Here is a 13,212-nt window from a genome sequence, read left to right on the forward strand (position 1 = left end):
TCCATCCATCCATAGAATCCATTTATCTTATGGCAACACTGAAGGAAAATAGAGCACTTGCAGCACAGATTATAGGTAGTGATTAGCAGATTTGCGGAACTGATCAGGTTCGGCAACATTTGGCATTTGTCTCCTGGTGGCTGGAGAAGTTGGATGCCACCCTTGGGAGTCCATAGCTGTATCCATGTTTTCCTGGCAGCACTAGGGCGGCATCAAACTTCTACAGCTACTGGAAGTCAAATGCCAAGGATTGGCAATCAGAGAGTGTTGCCAAACCTGACTAGTTCTGCAAGTCCGCTCAACACTAATAGGTGGTCACTTGCAGTGGGACACCCTGTGATCAGCATGATATAGAGGACCCTTGTAACAAGCAGAGATCATTTTTAAAACCCACTTATAGGATAGAATAATTGTTACCGTCTTACCACTAGAGATTGACCTTTTACATCTGTTTTGGTCCATATTCTTGCTCATGAGCTCCATCTATTATTCTATTTCTCTCACTGTCTGATCAATACTACTTGTCACCGTGCAGGGAGAAGCAGGCCTCTAGGCAGAATAATTTATGTTTGTATTAAACATCTTCAGGAGATTAATTTGATGTTAACCAGCGCTTATTAATTGTGCACACACCAAGACTGAGTCATATAGCTCAAGGAAATCAATGAGATCTTAAGTGAAGATGATCTTCTCCTTGAAGCCCTCACAGATATGATCATTGTCATCCAATAGAACGGAGTGCACAACTACGGAAATATCTATTACAAGCCTTAATACAACTGATGATCGCTTAATGATCTGATGATTGCCAATGGTTCAGCCATAGTTTCCCTATAGCGGCCACTACAGGCTAAAAGTAGTATTGCATGCTAGATACTCAATTCAGTGTCTGACCTTGTACCATATAGAATAAGGTATAAGTAGTGCTTGAAACAGTTGCGTCTCTAGGTAAAAAATATATTATTTGGGGGGGAGGGGAATAGTTCTAGTAATCTGTAAGGCAGATATTTAATTTTGGTATCCCATCCCAGGGATGGACAACGGGATAGATAATAAGTAGCTGGCCTACATGCTTGGACTCCACTGATCATGAGAATGGAGATCAACATGCTTGCTTGCGTACTGCCGCTCTGTTCACACAGGGCCCATTGGACAACCGTTCAGCTAGCTATCCCCTATCTTGTGGAAAGGGAATACCCCATTCATATGTAATATTTGCCAGATAGAAATACCACCGTACCTTCACAATAAGGTTATGTTCACACAACATATCTTCTGTATTAATCCCGGCCGTTGTTGCAAATCAGCAACATCGGCCGTGATTAATACAAAAGATTCATTGCATAGAAGTCAGAGGAATCCCCTGGCTGCATGAAAAACTGACATGTCAATTTTGTGCAGCCACTATTCATTGAATAGCAGGTGCACAGACCTGTCAGTTCACTAAATGGAGAGTGCGGTTCCGGCCGTACTCTCCATTGTGTGCTATGGTGATTTGGGATGCGGGCGCACATGGATGCGTCCACAACCCAATTCAATAGAATTGAAGTTTACCCGGCCGGTACTGCAGTAGCGGCCAGGAAAAACTTAACTGACATCGACCGTTCTGTGACACGGCCGGGTCACAGAACGGCCAGTGACTTACGTAGTGTGAACCCGTCCTAAAAGCACTTATCCTGAGAGAAATAAAAACAACAACATATTGTCTATCCACAGGCTAGGTTATAAATATCTGACCTATGGGGGTCCAGCTGTTGGAACATCCACCAATAATCAGGCATACTGATGCTTGATTCACTTGCTATGGGAGTGCTGCATCCAGCTATCCCCATCAGTCTCAGAGTATGGATGAAGCCTCATGGCACAAGTTTAAATGCGGCTGTATGTCCTGCAGGAAGTGGTGTATTCTTTCCAGTCTGACACAGTGTTCTCTACTACCACCTCTGTTTTTTCAGGAGCTGTCCAGCACAGTAGCAAATCCCCATAGAAAATCCATGCTGCTCTGGACACAGTTCGTGTCACAGACAGAGGTGGCAGCAGAGAGCACCATATCAGAATGGACAGAATACACCACTTCCTGCAGGGCATACATCAGCTGATAAGTACCTGAAGACTTTAGTTTTTTTTTTAAATAGAAATAAAATTACAAATCTGTATAACTTTCTGGCACCAGTTGAAAGTAAAAAATTCTCCTGAGGACCCCTTCACATAGGTCCAATTAACTTCAATGTGATGCTGTGCATTGTAACGTCCTTAGCCCTGTGCTGTGTGATAGAAGACGTGTTTTCTCGTCTCTTAGATGCCTGCAGTGAATAGAATTTTTATCTGAATTCAATAAATCTCAGAAGCAGCGACTGACAAGTGGCAGGGGGGCTGCGGGAGTGTCACAGCACTGAAAGACTGACAATTGCTTTGAATGCCATAGTAATAAAGACATGCTCATCAACAAGCATGTAATGTCTACCCTTCAACACATCAGAAGGATGCCGCTGGCCTGTAGATGTCGTCCTCATAATTATTCCGCCGTATGCAGCTGGTATGCCATGTACTGGGAGCAAGACCTCCTGCATTTCTTTGATGTTGTGGCGGAGCCCTGGATAATACATGTCTACAGGGTCTAGGAAATCAGTATTAAAATTTATGATGTATTGGTGTGTGTGGGGGGGTCACATTGTGTAGTCTGGGAGGGGGTCACACTGTGTAGTCTGGAAAGGGGGGGGGCACACTTTGTAGTCTGCAGGGGGGTCACATTGTGTAGTCTGTAGGGGGGTCACCTTGTGTAGTCTAGAGGGGGGGTCACACTGTGTCATCTGAAGGGGGTCACATTGTGTAGTTTGGAGGGGGGTCACACTGTGCAGGGGCGGATTAACTTTACCATGGGCCCCGGGCTGTTCACCAAGCTTGGGCCCCCAAACCCACGGTAACTATGGCGGAACTAGCTTTAGTCTTTTTCCTCCATAATGCAACCTGAAAAGGACCTGTGGTGACATCATTGTCACATGATAAGGTCCTTCAGTATGTTCTCTAATGTTACTGCATTGTCTCCTGGCTGCAGCTTTGCGCTGATTAGTGCAAAATTGCGGTAAAAAGCAGTGATTTTTATGCAAACCATGGCAGAACTGTAGCCTGGAGATAATACACCACTGCAATATAGGTCTTTTTGGTTGGCCATGGGCCCCCCAGGAGCTCAGGGCCCCAGGCTACCGCCTGAAACAGACCTATTATAATCCACTACTGACAATGTGTAGTCTAGAGTGGGGTCACACTGTGTCATCTGGAGGGGGATACACTGTATAGTCTGGTGGGGGGTCACACTGTGTCATCTGGAGGGGGATACACTGTGTAGTCTGGTGGCGGGGGGGTCATACTGTGCAGTCTGGAGGGGTGTCACACTGTATAGTCTGGGGTGAAGCAAGAATAGAAGGAGCAATTTGTCTAAGAATCTTGATGCTGGATTGTTCATCAGTCAGGATTTGTAGTTCAGGGTCTTAAGGGCCTGTTTAGCTGGCCGATTATCATGCGAAAAATTGTTAAGCAATAATCTTCTGGAGTAAATGTGGCAATGTGGTTGATTGCACCTTTGAAGCTGACCTCAGTATCATTGTTACTTGTTCTCAAGTCTTTCAATGTAAACACTCATCATTCCCAGTATATAGATACGAACGCAATTACGATTGCATTAATGAGTTCTCATAGTGATTTATCTTCTCGTCTAAATGCCTTGCCTATCTTTCAAAAGAAAAAATCATCACATGCCGTTCGCTAAACAAGCGATTAAGTGATTTATCTGTGCGTGTTAAAGGACCCTTAAAGGACAGCTGCATAGATGAATGATTGGTGGGGTCAGGTTCCTGAAACATGGTTTGGGCATATTTGTAGAGAATTTAAGCCTATTTGGGTGAGTTCCTAATAATTCGGTCATTCGGACAATCGATAGTAAAGCCAGGGCTACGGTCTATGAACCTATAATTAACTGCCCTAATTATTCTATAGGAACCCATCCGATTCTTTTCCAACATGGGGTAGGTCCGTATGGGTTTCCTTCTCTAGACCATAGACTGACCCTGAGCGCCTGGGTTTCCCCTTGCTGATGTGTATGATGACTGTAGTGACTATAGAGTGCTGTACATATGGTGAGGGGTCTATAAATAAGCCGAAACATCTCACCGAGACACGGAGGAAAGAGCAGAGACAGCAATGTGCTGACATCCTCCCGTCATGTCTCCTAATAGATGTGTAGGCTTAGCGGTGAGACTCTGTCCTTACATAGAGCATTAAATAAGCATTAAATAAATGCTCGAAACACTCAGCTCTGGTCCAAGAGTTACACTTCTGCCTACAGCCCCAAGTAAGCAATATAGAAATGTATATGGTTTATGTCAGTGTAGGAATATAAATCCCAGCAGGATGGATGTACCTATAGTATATGTATATGTAGTAGGTGCACTGAGTGGCTTCTACATGAGGTGGCCCGAAGGTCTCTCTGCATATGGCAGGTGGGGGGAGGGGGGTTATAGACTTGTAATAGCAGCAAGCCCATGTGAGACAGCTGCATGCTGAGTATTAAAAAGAAGGCAAGAAAAAGTAAAAACACATCAGGTATAGACACCAGTCAGATTAAGATTAACAGGATTAAAAACTGCAGTGATCAGTCACCAAAAGAGAACCCCATATAGCATACAAGATTGATCTACAAATATGCTGCACTACAATCTACCCACATCAGATGTACAAGAGTATAGCTACTATATTACTGAATCCTATGTACAAGAATATAACTACTATAATAGGTAAATGAAGAAAAACAGAAGCGGTCTGGCCAGACCTGATGAAGCGCGTGACCGCGTGAAAACGTTTGTCTGATTTGCACCCACTTTTCCAACTTCCCCCTTCCTTGCTGTGTGTCTATCTGGATCAATGAAGCGTTCAACGGTGATACAGTGGTGAGTGACCGCTTCTATTTTTCTTCATTTACCTATGTTGGATTGACTGTTCAGTGCAGAGCACCTCCACTAGCCGGTCACATTGTACGATCCAGGATTCAGCTTGCTACCCTTTGATCCTCTCACCTAGTTGTATTAGCAGTAGTGCCAGCCACCTGACTCTGCCTCTGTTTCCATATATACAGTATCTACTATAATACTGCTCCTATATATATAAGAATATAACTACTATAATACTGCTCCTATATACAGGAATATAACTACTATAATACGAACTGGAGAGAGAGGAGCAGCTGCACATCCCACATATGGCTGACATTAGTGCCACTAGGCCTATTTTAAAAACCGTCAGGGTGTCGGTATCTAATTTGATCAAACCATAATAGCCCCGTGTACCACGTGCAGGTCCCCTGGTTCACACGGGTCCTTACGCTAACTCCACATCGTGTCGGTCAGCGACCGCCATCCCCGCAAAGCGTGCATGTGCAGGGAAGGGGGGCCATGGAACGGCCCTGCAACCCCAATCTCACAGGACCAAACCCAAAGTGCCCCCCCCCAAAACCCGGCCAGCACCATCGGCGGGGAAGGCTGCCCCCAAGCAACACAAGTATGAATGTGGTATTGCACTCACCAATGCTGCTGCAAACAGAATGGGAAAGACATAAGGTACTGACATGTGAGCACAGGAATATACTAGCGGCACTAGTGGCAGCCATATGTGGGATGTGCGGCTGCTCCTCTCCCTCCATGTCGTGTATAACTATACAACTATATAACTATAATACTGCTCCTATATACAAGAATATAACTACTGTAATCCTGCCCCCTGTATACAAGAATATAATAATTATTATAATACTGCTATGTACAATAGTATTACTACTATAAGGCTATTTCTAGTGAGGTCTAATAATAAACATCTGGCAATTCCCACTGAGGGTCCTTTTAGATTGACCGATCTTCGTCCATCCGCTAATCAGTGGGATCGGCACTTGCTTGCAGTGCCTTTACACAACACAATAAATTGAGCATCCTGGCCGCACAAACAATCCCTTTATTGTGCTGAACATTCCTGTGAATGGGGAGGACGGGCAGCAAGTAGGGAAAAAAACTGATAGCTGAATGATCATTCGGCTGTCGGTTATTGCAGCTGTATGGGGCCTTTACAGCCATATTTGTAACTCTCTCTACAATATCTCTCTCTCTCGCCAAATTCAACTCTGCTGCATCTGGTATTGCTGGCATCCCACTTCAGGAATGGTGTAGTAGTCCGGCGCAGATGCAGAATTTATTGTAGCCATCATCATGCAGCAGAATTTGTAAGCATAAAGCAGAGGATCACCCAGTGCACAGACACAACCAACTTCTGAATGACTGATAGCTGAGTCAGTGCATTACAGCATAACAGCACAGACTGATGTAGCAGAGCTGCGTTATTCCTTTGGCATGGCCCAAGTTCATTTCCCGATGCGTCATGTGTGGTTTTACATAGCATAGCTCAAGTTACAAACCATCCATTCCTAAATAGTTAAGCGCAGATGTAGCAGAGCTGAATGTGTTATTACATCTCGGTTTTATTTCTTCCCACACAGCAGTGGCACCCAGTGGATAGAGAAATCACTCCCAGTCATCATCAGCTGGGAATCTTTCATCTGACCCTCTGATGAGAACAAAACAACTTATTAAAAACCAGACACGTTAGAGAGATCGGATCCTGCGGGGAAGACGCCTTTCTTCTCGCAGCATGCGCTGAACGCTCCCAGTCTTACCTCCAAACAAGACTATTGATCTCAGCGTGTCTGGGTGTTTGTTTGCCATCTCAAGATAAACCAAAATGTTCTGAAAAACAGGATTTCATTACTGATAGGGGACGCGGGAGGATTTTACGCTGTTTGAAATCTGACAGGCGGCACAGAATAGGGGTGGGTGGGAAATGATTAGTGCTTCAGAAGAAAAGGTACTCGCGCTGTGTAAAGTCGTCTATATCTATGAATCAGACCCATAGCCTGCTTTATGGCAATCTGTGCTTGTTGCTCTATACACAGACTATAGGTCTACCTACCTTCTGCTGATGGATTCTCAATGGGAATGTGACTTCCTTGAGGTTAAAAAATATGCTTTCTCTTTGTGTTTCCATGGCAACAGACTACAACTGAATCCTGTGTAGTCTGGTCCTGCAGTCATGTGTTACTCTCCTCATCCAGACTCTTCTTCTACTGACCGGTGTAATACATGACTGTAGGATCAGACTACAGAGGGCTTGTTTGTAGTCTGTTACCATGGAGACACATAGGCATGTATAGGAACTGTACAGTTGAAGATTTTTGATTGAGACTATTTGCAATGTTGCCTATTGCAATAACAATATCAGGGGAAAAAAAATGCATACCCTTTGCTTACCATGGTCCTTTCCCCAAGTACATACGGTAGGACTATATTATTTTCTTAGGTTTGCCTAGTGCTGATTTTACGCGGTACTGTGACAGAACTGCAATGTGTGGACACAGCCTAAGAGGACAGCAGTAGCACTGGTTCAGATTCCACCTCAATGTCCGCTACTACAGAAAGCTTCTACATGTTTTAGTCCAGGTACGCCAGGCTGCGCCTCTGGTGACACCATTTAGTTATGAATGAAATTGCACCGACTGCCCCCTATTCCCTCCCCTTCCCCCTCACTTGGAGATTTGGCTCCATCTTGTCCTTGAAGACAATAGAAAGAAATCCCCATCATATTAAATTACCATTTATAGAAACTAATTAACCCAGCGGCAATCAGCAATGAATCAGAGCCTCGCAGAGTGGCGGTGTACACGTCTGGCCTGCTAATGACTGGAGAGGCAGAGCCGGAGTCCTCTGATGGATGGTTCACCAATATTTCATCTTATTAACTGGATCCCACAGAACTATCGCCCATTTGTCTCCATTTACTCCCGATATTAATTTCATATTATCATCTCTGTCACTGGATTATTAAAGCGAGTTCATAATAATGTCAGTGCCACACAGAATGAATGAGAGTCATGTGTTATTGTGTTGGAGAGGTCATCTGCCATTAGGTGGCGTCGGGCTAACAAGTCTACTAGAAGGTTCTGTGTCACGGGCCATAAACATTACCGTATTGTCATTCAAAACCACTAACCGGGCAATTGTCTAATGTATATGGTGGTCTGCCGTCTTCCATATCCCCAAGACATGGTTTATAGAAGCGGGAATGACTGTTAAGCCCCTAACAGAGATGCCTGGTAGTAGCTTACCCCCTTCTCCCCATTGAAAACTCATTCACGTGTACAGGATGATCAGGGGAGATAGCTGTTGGCTATCCTATAGGTGCAGATGTGTGAACATGACTTACATCATGCCCTGAGTGATGCCTTGGGTTGACGTCCTCCTCATGTGGTGTGTAGAAAAAACATTGCTTTATTATGGAACATAGCATGGTGCTTACATAGTGTTAGTCTTACAGTCTCCTGTCTGCTTTCTTCTAGGTGAACGCCTTCCTCTCCTTTGTGTTTCCGATGGTTGTGATCTCCGTCCTGAACACCATCATAGCCAACCAGCTCATTATTATGGTGAAGCAGGCGCATCAGGAAAACCAAGTGTGCACCATCGGGGGCCAGCAGACAGTGCTCAGCATGTCCATGGAGCCCAGCCGCATACAGTCCCTGAAGCATGGCGTGGGAGTCCTGCGTATGTACTTTACGTTCTTTCACTACAGATCTTTCAATTCCATATGACGTTTCCAAAGATTTTTTGTCTGGTTTTGTTACATTAACCCCTTCCTAGTGCTGACAAGGTGATTTTATAGCTGCCATGAGAGCGGGGTTGTTTAGCAGTGGTACACGTACAGGACTTCCCTTTCCTTTATGTCTGTGGCCAATCACAGCACAGCACATACTCCTCTCTGCTATGCCATGACTAAGGGGGACATGTATCATCCGACGTACGGATGATTTTCGGCGGAAAGTGCCGATTTGCGCATTATATTTTATTCGCAAATGGCCGATTTGCAAATAAAATATTCGCAAATCGGCACTTTCCGACGAGTACGCCGGGGGGCGGGGAGGGGGTGTGAAGGGGGCGGAATGGAGGGCACGGACTCAGAGTCCGCGCGATTCACCATCCATTCTGCCAAAAGATACGCCGAAAACCTACTCCAGTCCTCAGCTGGCGTAGGTTTTCGGCGGTGCGCACCAGAGCGCACAGGATTTATGTAGAGGCAGTCCGCCTCTACATAAATCCCCGTAGCGCTGGAGATGCGGGGACATTTTTAAGTCCGGCGTTAAAAACGACGGACCGAATAAATGTCCCCCTTAGTGTTGATAAAAGTGCATTGAAGAGGTTATATATGGCATGTGTGGAAAGACGGGCTTACTGATGCATTACCACCACCTAATGACAAATACCATAAAACCGGGTTCACACTACATATAACACTGGCTGATCTTTGACGGCCGGTGTTACTGAAGATCATCATGCAGTACTGGCCGGATGATCTTTATTTCTGATTAATTCAAATGTGAACATGTCAGTTTTTCGAGCAGCCTGATGGCATCGTGGTCGGAGCATATACTGATTGTATACACTCCAGCTGGGATTCCATTCATTCCATTACAACGTATGTTTTGTATAAATCACGGCCGTTGGTGCAAACTGCAACAACAGCTGTGATTTATGCAAAACATATGTTGTGTAAACATAGTCTTATACTGTATTTAAAACCCTATGAACAGACCATTTATACCTCCATACAGTGAGCATATTACAGCTCAGTTACAGTACATCCAGTGACTCACAAGCAACATCTTCTCTGATTGAAGTCTACCTCTTTCGTTGTTTTCTCCACTTTACCCAGACTGTCATGATGACTTCTTTTGGTGACCACTCCACACAGAATCTGTCAGTTACAATTTTAGGCTATGTTCACACTACGTAAAACTACAGCCGTAGTTCTCGCCGCCGGGGTGGAACATAACCTTACTTTCAATGGGATCCCGGCTGGAGCGTACACACATCGTGTGCGCTCTGGCCGGGATCTATGCGGCGCCACAAAGAACTGACAGGTCCGTTTTCTGCGGCCGGAATTCAGTGAATTACGGCCACAGAAAGACCTGTCAGTTCACACAGTGAAGCGAGCGGGTCCGGCCGCTCACTTCACTGTGGGCTATGGGAAGCTCTGATGCGGGCGCGCGCTGATGCGCCCGCATCAGAGCTCTGTGGCCGGAAAATCATCCGGCCGTTCCGGGACATCACCCAGCCGGAGTCACGGAACGACCGGTCTCATCCGTAGTGTGAACATAGCCTTAAACTGCACTGCACTGTACTTTTATACCGCCACCTACCCACCTCTACACAATAGTTCTCTTAACAGTACCCCTTAATAGTGCCCCATACAGAAGTTACCCTATAATAGTGCCTGCACACAGTAGTTACCGCTAGTAGTGTCCCCACAGTAGTTATACCTAATAGTGCCTCCACACAGTAGTTGCCCCATTATTTCCCCCCATGCATTAGGTAATCCTCTAATAGTGTCACAAATAGTAGTTGATTCCTCAATAGTGCCCCAAATAGTAGGTAATCCCTCCCAATACTGACCAATATACCAGTTAATTCCCCCAATTGTGCCCCATGTAGTAGTTAGCCCCCCCAATAGTGCCCCATATAGTTTATAATCCCCACAGCAGCACCTTAATCTCTCCCAGTACTGCACCATATACTAGTTACTCTCACCAATGGTGACACATATAGTAGTTAGGCTCCCAATAGTGCCCCATATAGTAGCCAGTGCCTCTGAATACTGCCCCATATACCAGTTACTTCCCCATTAGTGCCCATTTATGGCAGTTTTGCCTTACACTGTATGTAAAGAGAGTCCGAGTGCAGTCTTGGCAAAACAAACTGAACAAGGTTGTACCAATGGTCCCTTATGATGGCGCGACTGCATTGGATTGCACTAAAACAAAACAAAAAAATTAAATACAATAAAAATAGGTTAAAAGGCGTGTAATCTTTTATAACACAATGGACTGTACAAGTATCCAGGGCCGATTCAAGGGTTTCTGCCGCCGAGTGATAGCCGGCATCCCCCCGGAACAACACCCCCCCCCCCGACCACCACCCCCGCCGCCGCCACCGCCGCAGCAGCAGCAGCCATCTACTCACCTGTCCCACACCGCAGCCGGCCCGCGATCTCTGCTGTCTCCACATCCCGTCAGGTCCCGCGATGTCACCCTGCAGCTGTCACGGACCTCCAGGCTGTGGTGAGTGAGTGGGGTGATCGGGTCGCGCAGGGCGGTCCCGCGCGACCCGATCACCCCAGCGCGTCCCCCACCGACCCCGGCCACTCACCACAGCCTGGAGGTCCGTGACAGCTGCAGGGTGACATCGCGGGACCTGACGGGATGTGGAGAGCGCGGGCAGGTGAGCGGCCGCTGTCATTTTTGTTAAGTGATACTTAACAAAAATGACAGCAGGGGGGACATAATGCCGCCCCCAGCCGGACCGCAAATTCTGCCGCCTGAGGCGGAAGGCTCATTCCGCCTCATGGCAGAAGCGGGCCTGCAAGTATCAAACTATATTCACCCACTTGGATTTTACCCAGTGTTAAGACAATCCGGCAGAAATTCTCTTCTAGCGCCATCCCAGATGAAGTCACCAATAATTATTACATTATATAATTATTATAATAAATTAAAAATTCTCATTCATAACAGAAATTGTAATTTACAGCCGAGCCGACATCTCAAGGGTAGAATTAAGTAAACTCAATAATTTCTTCTTCCTTTGAAAATAAAAAGCGAAAGATAAACACCCGCAGCCTGGAATTATCTGCAGAGAAACAATGTACCAAAATTATTATCATCTAAACTGGAAGAAAATTCTATAAACAAACAGAACACAAAGACGTTTGTCATCCAGCGGCCCAGTGCTCATTAATTCTGCATTGCAACGCAGACGGGACTTTGTTCTTCAGTGACTACGACGGCTCTAACAGGTTGCACACAAGTCTGCTCCAACAGAGCGCATTACTGGTGGAGTGCAGCCCGCACATGTTTCGAATCGTTTCCATAGGGAGACAATGATCATTGTTTATTTCACAATTTGTTAAACATCTCCAGTTACAATAAAGAGCGTCAGATAATGCAGAAACGGATGGATTTTCCCATGAGGCTTATCTACCACCAAAAGTTCTCTTTAAGTCACCGGTTGCTGGTATAAGATGAGGGGGACACGGATGAGAGGAAAGGGGGAGGGGTATGTACCCCAAGGTGCAGGGAAGGATGTCAACAAGATATCTAGATACGGTGCTAGGAACACAAATGGAGGCCCTAGGAGATGGAAAGACTCTAAGCCATTAGTCATAGTCGTGAACAGGAGAGTGGATGACACAATGATTGCCTAGAATCTAGTTATAAGTGATTTATTGTCCTAGGAACACAAGTGACAAATAAGCAGTGTTTAGGAACCCCCAGTGTCGCCTGTCGTTATCCTGTACCCCAAGTGTCAGCCTGTCATTGTTAGTTACAATGCCCCATTGACACTTGGGGTAGAGCACTATGCCATGCTGATAGTTGGGGTACAGGACAGGACACTGCCATGCTGACACGGGGTACAGGACAATGCCACACTGACACTTGGGGTATAGCACAATGCCCCGCTGACATTTGGGGTAGAAGAAATGCCATGCAGACGCTTGTAGTACAGGACACTGCCATGATGACACGGGGTACAGGACAATGCCACACTGACACTTGGGGTACAGGACACTGACACATTGACAAAGACAATATCCTGACCCCTGTCCTGTCCTTATCCTACACTGTACCCTTATCTTCAGTGCCTTAATATTCTTTCACCTCATGTCAGTATCTCTTCCTGTACCACACGGTTTCTTATATGGATTTCCTAGATTTTCCGCTCCTCCAGAATTACTGACGTGGTCTCTGAGGCATAGATGGTGGGATGCTGCCCTTCAGTTTAGGACATACATAGAAGTAACAATAATACAGCCTGACCGCAGTAGTTAATATCTTATAGCCATGTCTGTGATTTACTTCTGAGATGTTTCACATTCAATAACTGTGATTTCAGCTCTGACAGCCCAGAACTAGGACCTCCTTCCTATAAGAGCCAGGTCAGGACTGGATCCAGAGCAGTAAGAGCTGCCTGTGCAGCACAATGGGAGACAATACTCATAAATATTTTAGGAATTTTACAGAAATACTGAAAGATTTATCAGCTTTAAATAGAGGGAGACCAAGGGGGAGACTCC

The 13,212-nt window shown here is 45.7% G+C and overlaps 1 protein-coding gene across 1 annotated transcript in view; it reads left to right on the forward strand.

Annotated features, from left to right (window-relative positions):
* Nucleotides 1-13,212, forward strand: part of NTSR1 (neurotensin receptor 1) — a 106,340-nt gene that overhangs the window by 59,880 nt on the left and 33,248 nt on the right. Inside the window, exon 2 of the mRNA XM_069952995.1 lies at nucleotides 8,429-8,630. Within this exon, the coding sequence (XP_069809096.1) occupies nucleotides 8,429-8,630 (202 nt within the window). The remainder of the gene's footprint in view (nucleotides 1-8,428; nucleotides 8,631-13,212) is intronic.

The sequence above is a fragment of the Dendropsophus ebraccatus genome, chromosome 14 (genome assembly GCF_027789765.1).
Source record: "Dendropsophus ebraccatus isolate aDenEbr1 chromosome 14, aDenEbr1.pat, whole genome shotgun sequence".
In the NCBI taxonomy this organism is placed as follows: domain Eukaryota; kingdom Metazoa; phylum Chordata; class Amphibia; order Anura; family Hylidae; genus Dendropsophus; species Dendropsophus ebraccatus.